At 38.3% G+C, this 24261-nt stretch overlaps 2 protein-coding genes across 3 annotated transcripts in view; one reads left to right on the top strand and one right to left on the bottom strand.

The window, feature by feature from the left end:
- The first annotated feature begins 1451 nt into the window (after positions 1-1451).
- On the top strand, positions 1452-18747 carry LOC134538751 (tRNA wybutosine-synthesizing protein 4-like). 2 transcript variants are annotated; one of them, XM_063380229.1, is made up of 8 exons: positions 1452-1768; positions 3072-3275; positions 3377-3554; positions 4653-4821; positions 7746-7935; positions 14357-15067; positions 15508-15879; positions 18544-18747. In XM_063380229.1, the coding sequence occupies exons 1-8, from the start codon at positions 1748-1750 to the stop codon at positions 18715-18717; spliced, it is 2019 nt and encodes a 672-aa protein (XP_063236299.1). In that variant the 5' UTR covers positions 1452-1747; the 3' UTR covers positions 18718-18747. The 2 variants fall into 2 exon arrangements, with proteins under 2 accessions (XP_063236299.1, XP_063236300.1); XM_063380230.1 differs by having other exon boundaries at positions 1460-1768; positions 15508-15887.
- A 1219-nt stretch (positions 18748-19966) lies between these two features.
- Positions 19967-24261, bottom strand: part of LOC134538752 (uncharacterized) — a 28717-nt gene continuing 24422 nt past the window's right edge. The window contains exon 3 of the mRNA XM_063380231.1: positions 19967-21880. Within this exon, the coding sequence (XP_063236301.1) occupies positions 20384-21880 (1497 nt within the window). The 3' untranslated portion in view covers positions 19967-20383. The remainder of the gene's footprint in view (positions 21881-24261) is intronic.

A 24261-nucleotide genomic window follows, 5' to 3' on the forward strand; every position in this document is an offset into this window, starting at 1 on the left:
TAGCCGACGCTAATCGAACGCTCTCCCTCAACTGCGACTGGCGTGAGGGCTTAATAAGTAAACACACGTAGAGGCACGCAGGTGTCCCTCTCAGATAACGTGTGGAGTGTAATCGTGTATGTAAGAGCACCACATGGTGCCGTTTTGTCAAGTGTAATTGTAATAATAGTGTAATCAAAACTTCTACGTGTTCCGACGCCTCACTGGCAGTCATGTACCGCCGAGTAGACCTCGCGCCCAATGTAATGAACCAGTGTAAATCGTGAACAATAAAACGTCCACCCCGCACCACCCGTGCGCGACGTGCGGCCCGTAGAACAACCAGAACAGTGTATGTAAATTAACCTAAACAACCCAACCTAATCAGGAAACAAATTCCATCACTGCCGACGGTTCTAGCGGGCCACGCTGGGGTAACGAACCCACGACCGTCACACGGTTAGACACCGAGCTAGCCTGGCGCCCTCCCGGAACAGAAATCTCTAAGAAAGCCAGCCACCCCGCTAGGACCTGCGCCCGACCTCGAGCACGAGACCGCGGCGGACGGCAAGGAGTAGTACACAGCATCTAGCACATGATTGAATATCCACTTAGAATATGGAGTATGTGCTAGTGAAAGTGGGGTCAAACAATGAGGGAAGCATAAAGCAAAATATTTTGAAGGGGGATGAAGACAAATGATGAGGGTGAGACAACAGACTGTGCAATATTGAAAACATCTCTCTTATTTAACTTTTTTTTTGGTAAGAAAGAATTTAATGGATATTATGATCCATATGTTTTGAAAAGAGAAACTAGCAGATGTTTTTGGTTCACATTCGCTTAACCATGCTCCGTCTGGACAGTTACAATATCGACAAGAAAAAGTGTGTTTTTAATATGATGCACTCAGCTTTGTCCAGCTCTAAAATATTTTTTTTGCTATGTTGAAAACAAATTGTAGAACATCTGCTCTTCAAAATAATAAACTGTGGTTGTAAAGAATGTTCGGAAATTTATAAGAATAAATTTAATGGTTGACAACTAAGCAGGAATGTCAAACAGTATTTTGTTGCAACCCTGTGAAGTTAAAAGTAGCGAACTGTAGTATGCAAATTTGAATCTCGCGCGTCTTGCCACAACTCCAGTGCTGAAATGTAAATTTGTAGCCATACTGTTTGCACATGTAATTTTTCAGGGTAGTATTTTTGGATATATGTCTTAAGGAAAATAGCTGTTTTGGCATTTATCACCTATTAAAATTCACGTACTTTTTTACAATTATAAAAATAATAATTAATATTTATTTTATGTTATTCCGTAATAAACCTTAACAATTTCATTATAATGTCCATTTCAGGATTTCAGTACAATAAATGAATAGTAGTTCTTCCAAATATTAAGCGCTAGTTTTGCTAGTTAGGTAGCTTCTTAAGTATTAATATTTATATTTATTTATTATATCTATGAGTACCGTCTGTTTATTTTCATTTTACAGATAACACGTTATGCCAAAATGTAGTTTTCAATTGGTTTTAATTAATATTTGAGGCTTTGAAATGTTCAGTGGAAGATTTTCTGGGGTGTTATGGAAATATACTTTTTCCTAACCTATGTTGTTTTATGACTTAAGTTCACAAAATGAATATAACTCATGTCGGTCTTTTGACCGCGGTCATGTGTAGCCCCGTTAATGAGGAAAATTAAATTTTTTGAATAGATAACTAAGGCGAAATTAATTCAGAACATCTAGTTTAGCTATTTAACAATGACGAAGTCTGTGACGCAGGTTTGTTGTCGATTTTAGTCAATGTATTCCTCTAAATAAACTGAATTGATGCAAGGGTTATTATATTAATAACTACCAAAAATTGGAGGTGTTGCATGTTATACAATACTATGTTTTATTTTTATTTTAATGTTTTCATACATGCATGGTTAAAAGGAAATACCTTATTTTGTTTGACACTTTGCATATATTCAGGGTATTCTAGAGCATGGGCGTACGCAGGAAGGAGGTTTATATATCCTCTTCCCCCCTCCAAAATTCTAAAAAAAAAAATTATCAAAAGCTATAAATACTACCAAAAATAGTAAACAATTTGAAAGCACACAACAGTCAAAGAGGTTCTACTTCCTCAAGCCATCGCCTCCTCCTCCCATCAGTAAATGAAATTGAACGTGCACTCCTGTTCTAGAGGCTTGAGTTCCAAATTTTCATATTCTTCATAAAAAATTTTCACTTAATACCAACACGTAATCTTATCTAGTGAGCTTCAAACCAGCTTCTGCCATTATCACTGTCATTTGGAGCATTGATTACTGGGTAAAGAAAAGGTAAAATGAAATAGATTGTTGAATAGTTAAGGAATCTTTTCTAAAAGAAAAATTATAGTTTTGGTAATTTTTTTTTAGAAATTTTTGGTAGAATGACTAGGGGAAAAAAACTTCAAAACTTCACTTCAGAAGAATATTTTTATGTCTCTATGAAATGCATAGTGGCTTTAAACTAAATCTTCATTAAAAAAAAAAAAATGAACTAGGCTACTTACACTTGCTTCTCAAAAATAGGAACTATCATTTGGAATTTTATTTTACATGACCTTTAGAGTTTAATATAACTTGCAATTACATATTTGAATGCAGTGTAAGGAATACCAGTGGTACTTACCTGTATTTAATTTTTTTTTTCTATTTCCACTTCTATTTACTGTTTACAACTTTATAAATAAAACAAAACTATATAAATAAAAATGTCACAACGTTGCATTCAAATATGCAGTTGTTTTTATAAACCTGTGTCTCACCTGTGACCGGAAAAAAAGGAAATTAAAAAAATAGATAGTTAAAAACATAGATTTTTAATATTTCATTGCTATAGAGAGAGAAAGATTAGACTAATAGAGGAGAGAAATTATAGAGGCAGCTATAAATATATAGATATATAGCTATAGATATGTAGATAGAAAGAGAGAGAAAGATGCTTTGTATGTGTACCAACTTCAAACAAATTACAAAAAAAAAATTATTGAGGCATTGCAATGCACGCTGGTCATTAACTAGTCAGTTAATAAAGTATTAATTTCATTCAGGTACAAGGCACAAATGATTACAGCAGTGTTTCTAAATGCTCCATGGTAGAGAGGGGCTATTTCGAAGACGGTTTCATAAAGTTGTTTGTGGAGAAGAGCAGCCGTCGCAGTCCCCTGATCAACGTGGGCTACTGCGTGCGTGCCAAAATAGTCGACTTTGTCTTCGAAAAGTTCCTGGGAGAAGTTGCAGAACAACCCGCCCAGGTACCCAAATAATGTTTTTTTTTTTGTTTTTTTGCAATTTCTTGTTTAAAAAAAATGTTGAAGTATATATTTTTTACTTGCTGATTTCATTGCAATTATAGATAATTTCATTTGGCGCTGGCTTCGACACCAGCTTCTTCAGGCTTCTAGGCTGCGGCCGGCTGCACCCGGAGGTAACCTACTACGAGGTAGACTTCCGGGAAGTTGTGGAGAGGAAAGCTGCGATAATCCAGGCCAGCGATGATCTTTTGCAGGCCGTCGGTGACTTTCACAGCTCTAGTAAGAATAATATTCCTGTCTAGTTTGTTACCTCAGCAATTGGGCACAAACCCAGTGGCAAGAATTCACACTGCTTTCCTCTCACCGTTCTCCTGAATTGAGCCACACTCCTTGCTGTCACACATTCCTCACCCAAGACATTCCATCCCCTATCGTTTTACTACCATTGAGATTTTCCTCCTTTCCGTTCTCCTTCCTCCCTAAAAACTCTCCTTGATTTCTCTCTTCTACTCGTAGACTTCCCCATCGCAACTCGTTGCCCTGCTCAATACTTGATACATACTAGCCTCTCCATCTGCCTTCTGTTCTTTAGACTCTTCCACCCAATTTTCTTCATCTCTGTTGGGCTTCTAATATACTCTCCCTTTCCATCCCTATCACTTATCATTCACTTTACCTTCACCCACCTAGCTACCTTCCTCCAGTTCCCTCTCAAGCGCTGCTGTATATTGCTGCAGCATACTCCAGCATGGAGCGAACCATGGTGCTATAAGCCTCTTCCTTTGTAATGCTTCTGGCCCCTTCCCCTCCCCTCCCAGCCCAGGTTTTCTTTGCAGTTCAATACCCTAGCTACTATAGTGTATGTACACATTCACGTGTCGACGGCAGTGGCTGACTTAAGGGGAGGTGCAGGTGTGCTGGACTAGCCTCCCACCCCCCACTCCCCACCCTAACTTAATTCCGATTGCAACCTGCGCAAGTTGAACTGGTGTTTTATGGGTAAAAATTAAAAGAAAACTTAAGTTTCTAAACCCAAGTCCCAATCAACCCTCCACTTTCCTTCACAAGTTTCTGCATCTGTTATTGACCAACAGCAATATCACTTGAGACAGAAACACAACAACAAAAATTAGGGATGGTCGGAAAGAAATTGGCCTTGGCCTAAGTTCAGTAAGAAACGATCAAACTGAAATCAGGATTAGAAAAACATCAGAATTGAAACGTGGGTCCTCTGAGATTACCACTGTGCCTTTGTCTATCTCTTTGTCTCACACACATGAAATTTTGAGTTAAGACATTGAACGAACATTCTCATTTAAAATAATCTTTGCTTCTTGATAAATTGTTTTGCAATATAAGTAAAATTGTTGGTTGCAGATGAATCATTTGTAGGTGTGGTCCTACGCAGCAATAGGTACTGCTTGATTGGTTGCGATTTGCAAGACCTCGAGGGCTTGGAGAATGTCCTCAGAGGTTCGGGAACCGACTTCTCGCTGCCAACATTGTGCCTAGCGGAATGCTCCATCACTTACATGGATGAAACAAGGTTTGTGAACACTCATATTCTGTATTTACTAGCTGGTTTCATTAGTTTTGGTAGGACTTAAAGTTGCACGGCTTTGCACATTATTTTAAATACATTAATTATATAGCCACAATAAAGATTTATCAATGGCTCTTTCTATTAAACAAGTCCTTATTTAATGGTTTAAGGCAAATTTTTATGTCAGTTCTAGCATGTAGTGGAAGCATGTATTAATGTGGTATAGAGTTTTGAATTTACCATTTGTATGTAGACTTCATCTATAAAAACTTTATTTTTGGTACATCATTCATTAAATCAATAAAAATTACATTTTCCGAAAAGAAAAGGACAACACAACGCCTAGTGCTGGACCCCAGGAAGGAATATATCCACATTTGAAAAATCCCAACTCAGTCAGGAATAAAACCAGTGACCCTTGCCTCACCTGCTGGAAACTATAACCACTGAGCTAATATGTCGAACAAATGATTATAATACCAACTGTTACATACTTAAGCTATAGCAAACTTATGACAAGTTTTGTAAACAAAATAAATTTTATAAAACTGTGGTGTATTTATATTTCAATTTCTAGTTATTTTTATGACCTTTTTAATTCCAAATAATATGAAGATATTTACAGATATTAAATAATTATGACAAGTTTTTATTTAAAATTTTTGGATAATGTGATGAAACGGCCACATGAATCAGTCTCCACAGTTTATAACATAATTATTTTTTTTAATTTCATGTCTTGTTTTGTCTTTGTTATCACACTATCTGCTAGAAAGATGGATCTAGGGTTTTTGCTGCACTGTTCCCACTAATATGCTGCGAGATAGCAATTACGAGTAACATTCTGAGTTTTTTTTTGTTTTTGATTTGGTGAACTTTCTTCGAAGAGACATTATTAAAAATAAGTTTTTTACTTCAGTAAAATAAAACGTGGAAGCTACAATTTGTAGTGAATCCGACAGCAATAAAATTGTGTTGTTTAGCTGGTTCAGATAGTATTTACTGTGTAGAGAACTTAGTGTTCGTTGTATCTACAAATTCACAGTAAGTGTGGAACTTCATTAAGTTGGAGTCACAATCACGATGAACACGACACGACAAACCAGACAAACTATCGTACATCATTACAGCAAGACAGTTTTGATAGCGTTGGGTCATAATACCACAACAACATTTACACGACCAACTGTATTATGGCTGTCTGCAAATCATTCTAAGCCAAATACTTCTATAAAATGCAGTATATGATTAGCTAAAATCAGCGTAAAAGAGAAAAAAAAAACATGCTATCACAGCCCATGCTTTTTATTTTTTTAGATGATTTCTGTAATTTTTCAACCCACTGTCATACAGAATACCATGAGCCTGAACTTTATTAATTAAAAGTTCTTCGCTGAACTCGTCAGTTCTTAAATTAATTCTTCTCCAATCTACAATAACAACATTGACCATAAACACAATGATATCCATTTATATAGGTACACTGATGAAGGCAAGCTACAAATAATAAAGTGCACCCTACATGTAAAACCAAATTTTATTTTTTAGCATAAAGATTTACCAACTAGGTAAATATTTTTGAAGTTAAGTTCTGTAAGGTTTCAGTTTCCATTTTGTTTTCTGTCAGCAGCACGACACGACAAAATTAGAAATAGAATATATTTTTTGCAGGCTGTCAGGACGCATATTTTTTCGGGGTGGCATCACAGCGACCTTGTGTTTCATTGATCATTGAGCGTGTCGGACCCGTCGTGGCATAGTGACCAGCTTGAAGCTTGATACCTTCTTGAAATCATGTCTGTTTGTTTAAAAAGGACACTGATTTAAAGGATTAGCTTCATCAATACGTAGTATTTACGTAGCCTACATATTGTTTACAAGGCATTGACTAAGTAATATTTTTAATGATTTTTGAATTTGATGTTACAGTGACTATTAAGTTTTGCCACATAAACTGATTATTAAATTCACTTTCCTATTTCTCCCAGAAGTCTCTGGAATCAATTTTCGTGTCCTATTGAGCTTTATAATTCGGACTACCTATCTTACATAACTTCATGATATACCTTCAGACATATTGTTATGAAATTGAGTAACACTGCTAACTTATATATAATTATACGGTTTCTGGATTCCTTGTATACTATTTTTTTTTTTTTTGCAATAGAACTTTCGTATATCTTAAAATGTGCTCAATGTTACTTCCTCTCTATTAGTATGTAAGTTAAATCAGTACAATTCTTATTGGTAGACATAATGTGGTTCTTATATTGTATTTAATTATACTTATCAAGGTTTATGACTTGTCATTGTTTAAGTATGTATGAGCGTATGAAATTATTTAAGCCCAATAATAGTTATCATTGTTTTGTTATCTTGAATAGTAATTCAGTTATGAATTTGTGTATTAATTGGTTATTATTTAACATAAGATTTTTATTTTATTTATCACAGGGAAGTACAACTTAAAACATTAGTTAGCTAGAGTAATTTATTCATTAATTATTCTCACATTGTTAATGTACTTATAAGGTATAATTACACTTGTATAATTCACTAAAGAGATAACAGATATTAATACATAATTTATACAATGTCTGATATTATTCCCTACTTTGTCACCATACAATATCTAGTGATGTTTAATAATGTTTTTTGTTAGTGATTATTATACTTTTACTGTGTAGTAGTTATGTCTTGTCTTTATAATTGTTCGTGTTAAAATTGTATTATGTTTATGTTCAGTATGTTGCAGTGGGTTATTTCTTTCTTTTATGATTTTTTGTTGTTTATGTATGGTGCCTGCCATCTATGGCTTTTCAGTTTTCTGTACGCATGTTACCACTGGAAATAAATAAATTTGTAAATAAATAAAAAATTACTGTTGTTTGTTTTAGTGGGGAGAATATTTATGTTGCGTGTTTCAGATCAACAGCCTTAATAGGATGGGCCGCATCGAAATTTGAACGTGGGATTTTTGCCACTTACGAGCAAGTGTTTCCGCATGATGCCTTTGGCATTGTGATGGCCGAGCATTTCAGAAGTTTGAACTCGCCGCTGCTGTCCGTGGACACGTTCCCGGACTTGGACTCCCAAGAGAAGCGTTACGAAGCACAGGTGATAAACATACTGTACAGCTTGTGCTTGTGAATGGCATGTGGTGAGGACTCTTAACGATACGTTTGACACTGATTGTTTACGTAAAGAGATGGGAGCAGAGATATCAGGGAATACGATAGAAGTGAAAATAGGGGGCAGGGAACATTGAAGAAGATGTGGAGCCAGCTAGTGTCTAAAATTAAATTATCTAATTTATTTAATAATTTCCTCAATTCTAGCCGAACTCTCCCAGTATCAAGAATTGTGTTACGATACTTGAGTGTAAAAGTCAAGGTAAGGTGTTTCAAAGGTACGTTAAATAATAATATCGTAATTTTAGACCTTGGAATAAAGTGTTATCAAAATCCAAATGTACTGTTTATATTTATATTCATGTGTAGTGCGTGTTATGACGGTGACAATACACTTTGACAGATATAAAACAACACGTAACATGAAGATTACCTTAAACTACCTTATTCTGAGCTACAGATGGAATTCCATATGACTATCAACTTCAAGCATCCAACAATTCTATCATAGGCGTGCCTACAGGGGGGGCCAGGTGGGCCATGGCCCCCCCTAATGTAATCACTCAGATCGGCATTTTCTCTAATGCGTTCGTTAATATTCATATATTCTTGCCACTGTGACACTCAAACTGTTTTTCAGTGTTGCAGCGTGCTAATTAACAATATTTTTAAACATTTTATCGTTCTGGAAATACAGCCGCCTTAGTTTATTTAAAACACGAGGTCCCTTAAAATGGCCAAGTAAAAAAAAATATTTTAATAGGTTTGTTAAAGTTCTGTTGTCTGAATTGCTGTGTTTGCATTCTCTAAAAAGAAGTTCATTTCAAGGTAGATATGGACCAAGCTATAGGAAAATTTGAGGGGGAAAAATGTGTAAGTACCCTTTAAACATTGTCTATGGAAAAAAAAAAAAACATATTTTCAAGATTGTTAAAATTATACGGATATAAATATTAACTAGTAAACATATCTCGTTGATACTGCACAAAAATATAAACACGGCAATGAGTGAATGTATTTAGGCTATTTATCATTCTAAATTCAGCTTCTGATTTAAAAATTTAGTAGGGCCCCCCCTAATGGAAAAGTCTGGGCACGCCTATGAATTCTATTAACACTTGAGTGAGTTGTTTTCACTATCAAATGTTAAATATTTAAGTGTAATTTAAAGTATTTCGTACAATTAAAGTCACACATTAAAATGAAAGGTAAAATTAGTAAGTTATGAATTCTTATCTAAAATCAGTCCTGTAGAGCTTGGACAACTGGGTACGTTCAAGCAGTACTTGTCAGCAAAAGATAATAACACATTATTATACTACCAAATTCCATCTGTACTGAGTCATACTACCTATCATGATCGGGATCGCGATTCCGGGATTTGATTCTAAATCTAAAGATGAACAAGTTAAGAATGTTTTCTTTACAGAGGATATCCATTATAATACTAAAGTGTCTAGATCGGTCAAACAAAGTTCGTTGTGCTTAAACTGAAATTAGTTCAGGGACTTCTATACAGCGAGTCTTCGGTTGATGGGGTAAGGGACCAAACCTTGATGTAGGATAACCACGAGACGTGTGGGCTCTCGGAGAGTCCTTGGTTCAACACGTCAATGACTGCAGTAGTTGTGCAGCTCCTCCGTCCTCTAGCGTGCTGCAGGAATACGCGACGTAACGCCTCCGTCCTTCCGGATGTCTGCGACAGGACTGGACTGCGCGACGTTCATCCTTCCTGGGCTCGAACTGTGACTTCTCATTTTGACAGGATTCTTTTTTCTTCGTATTACAAACGGTATTCAATCTTCGTAGTAGTCATAGAATATCAAGTGAATTTGGTAATCTCTTGAAGAAGGATTTCCTACGATTTCTCTTCTTAGAAATAATTATTTAAAATATTGGTATTTGAGTATAATCTTCCGTAGATTAAATATCGTTATTCTCTTACAAACTCAACTACTATTTGTAGTAGCAGTTTTTTTTCAATCTTCGAATAAATGTTTTAAATTATATATCAATTTCAAAATGCATTGCGTTTTAGCTGCTGTCTCGATCAAGTCTCCATTCATTCTAAAAGAATATTTTTTCTTCACTAATAAACAATTTTCTTTCATTTGTTTTGAAACAAAAGATTATAAAATTACTGACCATTTGTGACGGGTTCATCTTTAAATTAATCGTTAATTCAAAATACTACTGCTATACTAACTTTGACAATATTTAAAAATAAAATAAACATAGAGTAATACATAGATAAACAATAGCGAAAGAAATTCACAGTCTGGGTTGATCACAGAGTCCAAATAAACATAAGAAATGAAATATAAAGACACTAAATAAATATTACATGAAATTAAATATTTACTTTCTATAAAGCGTAAATATTGCCTTTATAAAGACCAAAACATTCTTTAGAATAGTCTATACTATACGTGATTTCTAAAATACTTAAATTCTTGTGTTATTTTAATATAGCACCCTGCGAGACACCTCAGACATTTTTTGTACATATAAAAATATCATTTAACTATGTATATACATACTTACAGTTTTCAAAGAAAGTTATAAACATAATCACACCAAGTGCGGAAGAGGAAAGGGATGTCTAAATGAGAGTGGAGGAAGAGCTGTGCAGGGTGTCTACTGACCCTGGAAAACCTGGAAAACCTGGAAAACCTGGAAATATCAGGGAATTTTGTAATCAGGGAATAATCAGGGAAAAATCAGGGAATTTTTTTAAAAATCAGGGAATTTTTTTTTGGTAGGTTGTAGTTGGCAATACGTTTTTTGTTTATTGATCAGCTTGCATTGGCGTGGCATCATGTGTATCCCCTCCCATTTTTATTTTTGAATGGCAAATAACGAACAATTCCCACGTCCAAATTCTTTTATTTACCATCGGATTCGGAAGTGGCATCAAATCACGTGATACAAACTGGTTCAAGATGGTCTGTTATCCTGCTGACGTGACGTGCTGCAGCATGTGCTTCCCACGTTCAGATTATACCGACAGGTGCATTTAATTTTAAGTATCTATGGATGCCCTCAACGTAAACTGGACATTTTTGTTAGCGTTGAAAATACATATCACAGACACTTTTGGTGAAGATTCACCATCTTTGCTAGAAATTGGTAGCTGTGGGCTTCATACGGTCCATGGTGCTTTCAAAACTGGAATTTCTGTTACACAATGGGACGTTTTTAGTTTTTTGAGGCACAGTTACTATTTGTTTAAGCACATATCTGCAAGGAGGGCAGATTACATTAGAATAACTGGATCAGAGCTTTTTCCCAAGAAATTTTGTGCAATCATATGGAATACTGCAGTTGCTGAGCGTGCCATGAAAACGTTACCCCACCTAAAGAAATTGGTTAGTGAAGTTTCTATTTCATCTCTCTCTTTCAGTGTAGTGAAATGTGCTCTTGAAGATAATCTTCTAAAAGTAAAATTGACATTCTTCTTTTTTTTTTGGCATCAGAGCTGGAATTGTTTCTCACATTGTTCCAAAGTGAAGCACCCATGGCACCTTTTCTCTATGATTCACTGGTTTTATTAGCTTTGGCAGGAAAATTTTGAAACCAGAAGTACTGAAGAGCTTTAGGGAGAAACGCAATGTATCTCCATTGGATGTAGATAACCAGGAAAATCTATTGACTGCTAACAATATCAAGTTGGGTTATGCAGTACGCCATGCCATCAGGAAAGAGAAAGTACCAGAAAAGTCTGTCCTGTTACAGAAAAATGATAGGACTTGTCTAAAGGTTATGGTAAAAAAACTTCAAGACAAAAGTCCCCTGAAGTACAATCTTACCAAGGGAATTTCCTGCTTATGTCCGTCTGTGGCTTTAAATTCGGGTGTGAGGAAACAGCGTGTGAAGTACAGTTTAGAATGTTGTCTTCAAAACAGGTGGCTATCAGGACAAGAAGCTGATAACATTGAGTGATCATATCAGTTGGTATGTTCCTTGCAAGATTCTGCAGCACTGTTCTCGTCTTTTTCTCGAGAAGACGGGCGCCTTGATCACTTGTGGATGCTCATTCTTAAGGCATATACAGTAGCTTCCAAAACAGGCCTTCTAAAGTTTGTGAGGATGGTGTTGGTACTTTCCCATGGAAATGCATCATTGGAAAGAGGATTTTCAGTGAATTCTAATCAGCTGACTGAAAACTTGCAGGAAGAAATACTGATTGCACAAAGACAGATGTATGACTTTGTTCAACGTTCTGGAGGTGTAGAGCAGTATGTAAGAAATGCTAGTTGTAGGCGTAAGGAAGCCCTGCAAACAAAACAAAAAGAAAAGGAAGCTACAGACAAGAAGAAGGCAGAAAAAAGAAGAGTTGAAGAGGAGATCAAGGCATTGCAGTTGAAGAAGGCTCGAATGTTGGATTTGGCTCGTTCTGAAGTAAGTGCAATAGACGCAAATGTTGAGTCACTGCGAAATTGATGGGAGCTTCCTTTTACTAATTTTTTTTTGCAAAAGGAAGTGTGTGAAATATTTGTAGCAGCATATTTTATTTGCCATCAATTGAGTCACTTTGGCCACGTTTGGAAGAAGGTAATTTTTTTACTAATTTAAGTAAGTTGAAATACTTTGAAACCCGTCATTGTAATATTATGCAATTTTTTTCAGTTTCTTGGAATGTCGTAATTGTGTTAAAGAAAACCTGGAAAAATTCAGTTTTAGACCTGGAAAACCTGGAAAAATCAGGGAATTTAATTTACTAGATCTGGTAGACACCCTGGCTGTGGTTAGACAGAAGGCGTTGAAGGCAGAGCGAAGACAACAGAACAGCCGCTGTAGCCATTTCACCTTGTGAGGAAAGAGTAGCATCCACAGTAAAAAAGATTTATTGGACTTAATTTTGATCTTATCAGATTAAAAATTTTAAAGATAAAATTGTTAACTACATAATAATTTTTAAAACATTTGGATTAGGGTAATTAAAACCTCTTACTAGGTTTGGATAGAGCTTCAAAAATACAAAGTTGAATTAGATATATTTAATGCTTGACTTTGGATATGTGTATTTTGGGCCACGAAATTTAATTTTTTTATGATCAGGTAGTTTGTTAAAATAACGTCTGTGGTGTACATACGGATGCAGTTTTGAGAGATAAAAAAAAATTATATGTTTTCTAAAGTAATAAAAAAGGTTGTTCAAATTTTCTTGTGCAGAAATAAACATGTTTCTTTCTAACTCATGTTTGTTTAGGGAAACAAAAAATATTTTATTCAAAGTTTAATTCAAATTTGAAGTTTATGGGCAATACTGGCTTGGACTTTGCTTTGAAGTGAAATGTCCAGACTCCCCACCCTAGTTTATTCTATAATTAGTTTTAAATTATAATATATACATATTCGGTAATAGTGTTACTTAGAGCTGTGAATGGGAAAATTTCCTGAGAAAAATTTTCTATTCAGAAAAATTCCTTTAAAAATATAACTACATATTTTTTAAATAAAATGGTTGTCTGTAAAGTCGGTTTACGGACGATAGTTTAACGTGACAACGTCATAACAAAACATTGATGTAATGATTGCATACTTTTATGAATAAAATTGAATCATTTTTATTGAATTATCACTATTTTGTATGGATACAAAGAAGGAGTGAAATGAAATCTACAATTTAATTGATAAATTTACTTTTATTTGCACTCATTAATTCAAATATGTTTATTACTTTAACAAAGAGATTATTTTAACATTTTAACTATAAATTTTTACATGTTTGCTATTTAACTTCTTCCAATCTGTGTTATTCTATTAAGGATAGGGCGATGATAGGAAAAGTAGGAAACAAATGGAAGTGTTTCAAGTTTAATGTGCCTCGAAAAAATCATATCGATGGTTGTTACAATCGAGTGGAAGAGAGATAGATGCGGCGCAAGCTTACAATGAGCGTAACAGGACAATGTGCGTAACGGGACACTTTTTTTTGCGTGCAGCCGGCATTCATCTATTTATTAGACGTCACGTCAAGATAAAAAAAACCAATACTAACATAGATCTTCATAATTAAAGATAGGTTGCTATACTTAGATGTAGTAAAATCTTTATATGCTGTTGTGTGTATGCATATATGTATAGTGTGTAGTATTTATCTACAATTACAAACTTTTTTATCACTTTAAAATTTTTGTATTGCCATTATATTACAGTACAGAAGAAATAAAAAAAAAATTACAGGTATAAAGTAATTTTAGTACTGTGGAGATTGCCCATATTAAGAGTACATTTTGTCTTTCTTGACCACGTATTGGCTCAGTTATTTTGTTAAGTTTGTATAAATGGTCGGTAAAATTTATTTGTGTGTTTCTGTGTCAAATAATTTTCTCGGATTCAAAATATTTTCTCAAAAAAACTTTTCCAGGAAACTAGTATCTCTAGTTGTTGCTTTGTTTTAGGGTTGGCCAGCTTGTGTTGCCAGATCTGTCCTGGATGTGTTCATGCACACAACCGACCATGAAGAAAGGTTCCGTGTGTTTACTTTGGAACCTTTCGATGAGTTCGAAGAGCTGCACTTGAAGTGCTTGCACTACGCGCTGACGGTCGCCGCCAGGGATCCGCGGAACCGGCTGCTGTCGGAGGTGAGGAGCGTCCCGGGGGCGCCGGGTCGAGGCGTGGGCGTCGGCGGCTCGGACGGGGCGTGGACGAGCGACGGTGTCGGGCGGGACCTGTGGAGGTTCTGCCACCGGACGGCGAGGCTGGGGCGCGGGGACGGGTGCCTGGTGGTGGGGGGTGTCGGGGTGTCGCCGGAGGGGAAGCACCGGAGGCGGGCGGAGGCGTGCTGGCTGGCCGCGGGCGCCCCCAGCGCGGCGGGAGTCAGGTGGCCCCCGGGCGCGCGGCTGGACGTGATGCAGCACACGGTCACGCCCCTCGCGGACGGGCGGGTCCTGCTGCTGGGCGGGCGCACGGCCCCGAGTCGCGCGGCCAACCCGGAGCCGGTGCTGCTGGCGCCCGGCGACGCGCCGATGCTGGATGCGCAGGTGGTCGGGCTGGGCCTGGAGGGAGAGAGCAGCGTCTGGAAGCCCCGCTGGAGGCACACCGCGACCGTGGCGTCCGTCAAGGGACACTGCCGGGTTCTGGTGTTCGGGGGACGAACCCCATCACTAGAGGTTAGATGCATTTACAATCTTACATATGAGTATTTTGTATGTACAATATATTTTTTTTTTATTCTTAGTATTACTCAAAAAAAAAATTCGCAAATTTTTCACACCTCTTGTCTTTTCTCACAGACATGCCTATGTGAAAATTCAGAACTACAGATTTAGTAAATATAGCAATATCTGTTAACCAAATAAAACCACACTTGTCCCGTTATTTTTGACAGCAGATCTCAAATCCAACATATTTTAGTAATGATTTAGTGGCTCCATAACTTTTTTCATAATAAGATTTACTCTATTACAACTTTAGTGGTTATTTTTTTAAATTTCAATTATTTTAGGCCAACACATTATTTTGACACAGCTAAAATTAGCAGAAAAAAAAGGTAGGCTTATGTTCAGACAGATACGTCAGCTTCACCTTCAGAATGAACTGACGTGCGCAGGTACTGGACGACTTGTGGGTCCTGGATGTGCCGGCGGGGAACTCGGCGCGGCGGGTGATGCCGGTCGGTAGCGCGCCGTGGCCCGGTGCGCGGTGCTCTCACTCTGCGACGGCGATCGGCGCGTCGAGGGTGGTGGTAGCAGGCGGGCTGGGCGCACGGCTGTCCCCGCTGAGCGATGTGTGGCAGCTGGATGTGGACGCTGAGGCGTGGAGCAGGCACAGCGTGGTGATGCTGCCACGGTACGGCCACACGGCACACTGCGCCGGCGGCAGGCTGGTGCTAGTGGGCGGTGTGGGCACACTCGCCGGGAGGCAGCCGGGCGTCGCTGTCATTGACACAGCTCACTGGACCTGTGTGGAGTATGCTCTCCCGGTAAGCATGTGAGTAGGCCTTGCTGTTCTGAGGTAAGTGAGTATGCCTAGCTGCTCTGAAGGTTATAAGCAGGCCTTGCGACAAAGCGTTATTACCTGGTGCATTCAAAAACTTTGAAATTCAACAAATGAAAAGAAAAAAAAGCCCTTGTCTTTCTTCAAAAAAATTTAAATATTTCAGAAGATTTAAAAACCTATTTTGAAAAAAAATTATATTTTTTATAAATTCTTAAGGATTGTTATAGGTTATGTTTATGTCTCACCTTTTGTTGCAGTGGTTATGTCTTCTGTCTAGTGAGCTAGAGGTTGTCGTTTTGATTTCTTGTCGAGTCAGGCATTTTTTACTGTCTAGGCTCCAGGACAGGGTCCCTTCATTGCTGAAGGTAGTGGCAAACCATCGCGTAATCTCCTTTCATGAAAACCCCCAGGAGTCCTGTGGCATCCATCGCTGAGGAGTAATCTGGGGTTTCCATGCTGGGACACAAGTCATCAAGGACTCATTATCATTGTTATGTGTTAATATTTATTTCAGTTAAACTATTCTTCATTTAACATTAATTGTACATTGATCTAGATAAGTAATGGACATCTGGAGATCCACCTGCCAGATCAGGCTCACGACATTGTCAGCCGACCCTGTTAAGAAACCACAGTATTCTCAGAAATTTTGGAATAATGTTGGTCATATTTTTGCAGTATATTTAATGTTTAATGATAATTCTTCTTAGTTTTTAAGGTTTTGAAATTATGTAATAATACTATTATTAAGGTTTTTTTATTAATCCAGTGCCACATGACACATTGTATTTATTGGTTATACTATGTAATAAGAATAATATTACATAATTGGAACAGTTAGTTTCTTTCAACAAATAACAAATTCCATTATAATATTAGGTGTAAAGGTATTAAATCTTTTGTAAAAAAAATTTGAAAATTTATTAGTCAGGCCTGCAGATTATGTATATTCACAAATTATATCCACCTCTCAAGTGAGTACAGTTGGACATTACTGATCTATATGTTTAAATAACAAAATGAACTTGATTATGTTGAATTAAGCATGTGATACAAATTGGTTACAACAGCTAACCCAGGGTTAGCCACCCATATAATACGAGGGTCATTCTAAAAGTAAAGAACATCATGATGTGACAAGCTGCACAGTTCTGCCACCCCCCCCCCCCCCCCCACCGCCGCGACATGCCCTGTACATTCCTTTGCCAGTCTGTCAACAGCGAGCCGCTACAGTCCACTGTTCATAGCAAGACTTTGAAATGTGAGACAAAATTAAAGATCCCGCAAAGTTTCAGGTTTGTAGTGTAATACACTTTTTGAATGGGAAAAAATTCTGCCTTATTCAAATTGTCAGACAGATAACAGAGGTTTATGGTAAAGTGATGAATGAAGCTTCAGTTCAAAAATATTGCATCATGTTTAATCATGGGCAAACAAATATTCATGATGAAGTATGCTTGGGCCAACCTTCAGTTGTGACTGACGAACTCAAATCAAGGATTGAGGGAAAAATTCAATGGCATAGACAATGGAAGTGACAACGAACTGAAAGAGAACATTAATGGTTGGTTCAACAATTTGACGGTAACCGAGTATGCAGAAGGCATATAAACATTTGTGTGGTTGCAACGTAGAAAAATAGCTAAGGTGTCATACGTGTTGTAAAATAAATTTGTTTCATTATCTTAAATGATAATTCCTGGAGAAACTTTACTTTTAGAATGACCTTCGTAAAAGGTAAGGGCTAATAAAAAAAAAATAATTTAATGTAATAGCCCAACTTTTATCTTTTATAGTTTTCAGCAACAACACCATCCCCCACCCTCCCTCCTACCCTTGTTTCTGCGTTGTTTTAGCTGTCATCTGGAGCGATTGTAGTAGTTGTTTGAAATTTTGCAAGAATGTGTTATTTAGTTTTTATTTATGCATTTATTTATTTAGCTATCATTTAGTGCTTTCCTGCTACAGTACTTAACAGTACTGTAAGACCACAAGCTTGATTACCTTCATTCATATATACAGACTTTAAGAATGTGTGAATAGAGTTGAAGTTTGTGTGTGTATGTGTGTGTCTTTTTCCCCTCCCCCTTCTTGCAAAATTTAAGTGGATGAAAGGCTCCTAAAACCAGGTCGTTTCATTACTTGCAGCCTTTCTCTGGCTAGCCACAGTAAATGGTAACATTTATTCCAGCAATTCACAACCATTCAAGAGTATATATTAATTTTTTTATATAAGATCATTTTGTAAATTTGCCAGAAAAATGAGTTACACGTTTCCATATACTTTTTCCAAACAAAATTAATTTTTAAACATAATAAAAAAAATTTTATAAAACATTATTTGCTAGCAATTATTATTTAGATTAAGGGACAAAATCTGAACTTAAAGACAAGATTAAACAAACGAAACCATTACAAATTTAGTTATGGGTATGGCAGTTTTTGAACATAATATGCAGGTCCAGTAGTTAAGTTCTTGATATGAATGCAAACTGTTTGAAATAAGACTTTTGAAACTTATTTTTCCAATAAAATTACGTACGTGAAATTACGTATTGTACCACTTAATATGATTAGCAGTGCTTCTTAGTTACACATGATAAGAATGCAGTAACAACTGTGCCAACTGATTGCTTGTTTGTTGTAGGCTCAGGATCCAAGTTATCCACTAATGCTACATAACCACTCTACAGAACTCTGTGGTGGTGGTGATGACATTCTCGTCATTGGTGGAGGTGGCAACTGTTTCTCATTTGGGACTGTGTTCAACAAACAATTGACTACCTTAAATTTGAAGAAATTACTAAATATGCATGCTTGAAATTAAAAATATTTTTTGAAGAAAAAAAAATTGTTTTTCTTTATTGCAGTCATTTATACTATAATTTTCTTTGTCTTTCCAGTCCAGCTTTTCCCTAATACCTCGATGAGTTACGTTTAGACACAACACTGTATGTGGATCTTCTAACAACACTTAAAGTTTGTCATTGCCAGGGATGGATTTACATGAAAGTAAGTTTTAATAGCCCAGCACAGAAAAATCTTTAAGAAAAATACATATAGAAATACAAACTAACGAATCAGCAAAAATATCCTCTTCATTGATGCTAAGCAATGCGAACTCTCTTTGTCACAGTTTCACAATAGTCTGAATTGGACAGCAACCCAAGCACGTGATATATCCGTCCGTCAATTTCATTAACTGCAGCCAATCAGAAAGCCTGAAAAATTCTATGTGTCCGTCCATCAAAACTTTGCCAAGCTTTAACTTTCAACAGATGGACGGATGAAATTATAACCTCAAAATGTCTGAAATGTTTTTTGTTTATTTAAAATATTTTTTTAAATTTATTTATTTATTTACTAAGCTGCTTTAGTATTTTGTTAGAAACTTGCTTATGAACATGTTTTTAAGTTTGTAATTTGAAACAAAAATTGTCTAAGAGACACAAGTAATTAATAATGCACGGTAACTCAAAAATATATTTTAATAAATAGTTCAGGATTTGTTTTATCATTTATAAGTGCTTAGCGTACATGATCGTCAAACTGGTGAACCTATATGAGATTAATTTACTCAATAATAAGAGCTCTAAAAGTTGTTAGCTGCAGCCAAGTAGAAAAAATCTGACGGACGTATGAATCATTGTGAATCGCTTGGCTTGACGAGTGGACAGATGACGGACAAACTTGACAAATCATTGTGAGTCCAGGGGCGGGAAACAGGATAACCCCGAGAAAATCCACTCAGTATGGTTACGTCCATCATGTTTTGTACTTGCGAAAAATTTGGTTTTGACTCCGCTGGCAATCAAACTCTGATCACCTGTTTGGAGGCGATTATTAATCTTAACTCCCAACCACTGTGTGCCTGCTGATAATTGTATCCGACAAACCAAAATCAGTTAAATATGTAACAATTTAAAGGCCTCCTGTTCCCCCTGGCCATCATGATGGAAAATATATTTAACTGTACTGATACAAAAAAAAGTGTTTCTCTGGAAAAATCAAACTAGTATTCCACTAATATAGTTTTAAATTTATATAAAAAAATTTCAAACAAGTAAATATTTTTAATGTTTGTTTATTAAATATTATAAAATATACTTGTATATACAAAAATTACACACTTTGGTTGTCAAAATAGTTACATAATATCAAGTCTTTTTTTATATTCATTATTCATAGATTATTTTCAAAAGGCACTCAAGAAATATTTAACATGTACCATGCTCTATCAGAACTTTGTACAATAATGAAAGAATACAATATTGAAAAAAAAAAAAAAAATAGGAGTTTCACTTTAGTTGTATGTGCATCTGGAAACTGTACATTGCTTTATCTTGTAAAACAAAATATTTTTATAAATGTTACTCTACATGTCTTTCACACTTTTCACATTGGCACTGGAAAACATTGCTCATGATATGACAAATAGCCACTAAACAAAAAAAAAAAATTTCATGCAGCACAATTTGAAATATCTTCTACCAAGGCCTCCACATGTCCCTGTTACAAAAATCCTCCGAGCCATTCACGTGCGAGCTAGAGGAAGCAGCAGTCTCTTCAGCAAATGGCGTCAGTCCTTCACCAGCGTGCTGCACACGAGCATCTGTCGCAGTTCTTTCGTCAGTGTCGCCACCAGAAACAAGTGGAGCGTTGTGGCGGCTGACCGTGTCCAGAGCCAGCCGTGGGATTTTGGTCGGGAAAAAGAAGTTTGGCGGGGACTGCGGGGATGGTTGGCTCACCTGATCGTCGAAACCAAGCGTCAAGTGCCTCCTCTTGACCGGTTCGCACGCTTGCGGCCACGCCACCGCCTGGAGCGGCGCGCTGTTTTCCGTTTTGCCGAAGGAAAAATCGAGCGGGTCTTTGTCAGTGTTTTGGCGTGCGGGGGGTTCGCCGCAGTGTGGTTTCTCGTTGTAGGTGATGACGGACAGCGGGAGCTGGACGGGAGTCGACGACGACACGGTCTGCGACATGGGCGTGGACGAGAGGCTCGCCGTCAGGTCCGGGAACAGCAGGTTAGACGACACGGGCATGGTCTTCAGCTCCAGCCTCACCTGGGTGAACTGGTCGCCCGGGGGGTTGTGGAGGTTGCTCGCCTCGGGTGAGCTCTCGGGGCAGGTGGACGAGGTCACCGTGGGCTGCTGCTGCGGCTTCCTGCACTCCGCCTGGTGGTAGGGCTTGAAGCCGGACCCCGCGCTCGGCGCGAGCTTCAGGTGCGACACGGGCTGGGGCTTGTCGTCCTGGCGGTGGGCTGCGCCGGGGTAGCCCCCGAGCCTGCCGGCCGGCGGGGAGTTGGGGCTCAGGTAGGTGTCGGAGATGACGGAGTCGTCGTCTTCGTCGTCGTCCTCGTCGTCGTCGCTGGAGGAGGTGTAGTCGGGCCCGCAGGACGAAGGCAGCGGGGAGACGGCCTGCCTCGTCCTGGTGACCGCCGTGAAGGCGCTCGGGTGGGACCGGTCCATGGAGATGCCCGTCCCGGCGGGGCTCAGCACGCCGTTCTTGGGCGTGGCCGGGAGGCCGGGGGAGTCCTCCGACGCGAAGAACGGCAGGACCCCGTTCAGGAGCTGGCTGCTGTTGGGCACCAGCAGCGCGAGCTCCCCCGTCGGCAGCCGGCTGGGTATGAGCTGCAGGCCCCCGGACACCCGGAGCCCGGACGTGGCCGAGCCGCCGTTGTTGTTGACGTCCTCGGGGTTGGCCAGCAGACCTCCGCCCAGCCCGGGGAAGGACAGCTGCTGCAGCCCCGCCACGCAGCCCGCCAGGTGCGCGATGAGCCTCTGCTTCACCCCGGCGTCGACGCCCTCCAGCCGGCTCACGAAGCGGCTCACCTCGCCGGCGCACTCGCTGAAGCCCGACTTGAAGCGGTTCATGACGCCCGGGTCGGTCGCCATGGCGACCGTCATCTGCTGCCTCTGGACCGACTGCAGGTGCCTGACCGTCATCTCCAGGATGTCCGCCTTCTCCAGCTTGGAGTGGCGCGCCGGCTGCAACACCAGCACTTGCACGTGTACACAACCAAGGCCACTACCACTTATTTCCTTCATTACGCATCTGTATGGATACATATTTATACACTGGGACTATACAAGTGAAGTTACATGCACTAAGCAGTTGTGGAAGCACACCAAAAAAAAATGAATTTCCAGTGAATGGAAATGGAAGCTTCGAACTATGGGGAGGTGATAAAAAGGGGTATTTGGTTTGATATGGAATTAACTCCTAGTGAAATGGTGACTTGAGAAATTTAGAATAATAAAAGCCCCCTTAAAAGGCACTTTTAACGCATTTCTGACGTCTCTAAACGTAATAAACACCACAGTTTCAGCTTATTTTAAAAGTGTACTAACATTTAAAAAAAAAAACCACCCAAGTGTGCTAATAAATAAAAATAAAACATTAAAAAACTGAAACGATGATATAGGCCAGGAGCAGACTGGAGTTCACTATATTTTGCCATCCTCCCGTGTTTTTGGACCAAAAGGACAGCTCTGGACAATGAGGATAATAGGTACAAATATGTACTTAGCTTTTTTTTTTTTACAAATAGCAGGTAATAAAGAAAATGATCTAATGCAAAATTTAACAAAAACAAGAATTGGATACATTTCGGAGCTTACGATTCGCAAGAGGGTAGGGCAGGGGGCCTGGGGCTCCCTTTGAATTAGAAGCTCTTACTGAGGGGGGGGGGGGGGGGGGGGCTGCCTGCACTTGTAAAAGCGTTGACTGTGAAATGGGGTTGATGTCAAAACTATTTTTTATTGAAAACTTTCTGTATATTTTAAAGTTTTCTGCTTATTGCATGCATGTAATCCAAAAGATGGGAAGTATACAACATACAAGCATCGTTTCCATAGGTGATGTGTCGGTTAACCCCACTTTTTTTAATCTCCCCCCCCCCCATCCTTTTCCCCCCGGGAAATTTGCGCAGGCTACCCTTGTGAATCCTCTAGATTTGCGTCCCCGCAGTGAATAAGCCGTAAGAAAAATTGCAATAAAATAAAAAACATGAATTCAAAATGCATTAATAATAAAATATGTAAGATGACAAGAATGAATGACAGAAGTCGATTCCAAATTGTTCTTTAGCTGGAAAGCGCTGTAAGCAATTTATTTACTAGGCGCGCGCACACAAGCAAAACAACGCACCGGATTTTAGGCGGGGTCCGAATTCGCCTTAAGTATATATTTATACGTACTAGTTCCCGGAAGTGACATCTAAAGGGCTGTCCGAACTGGAAGTGAAGTAGGCAAGTAAAAGTATCTGGGTATTATGTGGATTATATTTGATATAACATTTAATAAGTTTATAGACTTTTAATTTATTTTACACTTTGTTACATTGGTGATAATAAATAGAAAAACAACAAATTCCTTTCGGCACAGCCTACAGGTGTAGGTAGATTTGAAGTACCTACTTATTCTAGAAACTTCTATAAACAACTTCTGGAACATTTTAAAAACTTAATGTAGGTACATAGCAGTATGTTCTTCAAAATCCGATGTTTCAAAATGGTCGAAAAGAAAGGGGGAAAAAAAAAAAAAAAAAAACATTTCTTCATATTTCACTCAATGTACCAAGGTTATGTGAAAATACACGATGGCCTCGCAGTGATTGGTCAAGACTTTGAGTCTGGTTCCAGTTGCCACGAGGTCGGAAGAAGGGGGTGAGCTTCCCAGTAAGGGGTGGTCGTTCCAGAACATTAGGGTAGCTCGCCTCGCGGGAAAATAAGGTGGTGGCCCGAGGAAACCCTCATTTTAATATACTTAATGAATTATTTACTAAAAACTAAGAACTTTAAGACGAACGTTAAATACGAACAGTCAATCCAAAATGGTGTATACCACGTGATTTTATGCTTTCAGTACTGTTAGGACTGACGTAAAAATTTGTCTTTAAGTTAGTAAAACAAGGACTTTTTTGGTAACTTTAATAAACGGATAAATATGGTTACATTATGAATTTATGTATAAAAAAATTAAGGGTGGTACCCTCTTAAACCCGCGGTATGCGGTACAAGTGCGCGAGTTTTCTTTGGAGCCACGAAATAACGGCGATTGCGTCGAGTGGATCATATCATAAGGTATATATTTTCGTGTTTGGGAACATTTACATAGTCTCAACTCACCGCCATGGTTTTTCCAAGAGGCAGCCAGTTCCAACCGTGGACTCTAGGCAAGGCCGACGAGGGGGTGAAAGGGGGAGGGGGGAAGAGGACCGGTGAGTTCCGAAATATTTTTTTTATATTTGTGTTTAGCCTGGTAGGTCAAATATTGAATTTTATATTGCTAATAAAATCCATTGGAAACATTAAACGTCAAGAAGTTTTTTATGTGTAACATCTTAGCTCTCGGTATACGGCACTTG

Source organism: Bacillus rossius, chromosome 14, assembly GCF_032445375.1.
Source record: "Bacillus rossius redtenbacheri isolate Brsri chromosome 14, Brsri_v3, whole genome shotgun sequence".
Classification (NCBI taxonomy): domain Eukaryota; kingdom Metazoa; phylum Arthropoda; class Insecta; order Phasmatodea; family Bacillidae; genus Bacillus; species Bacillus rossius.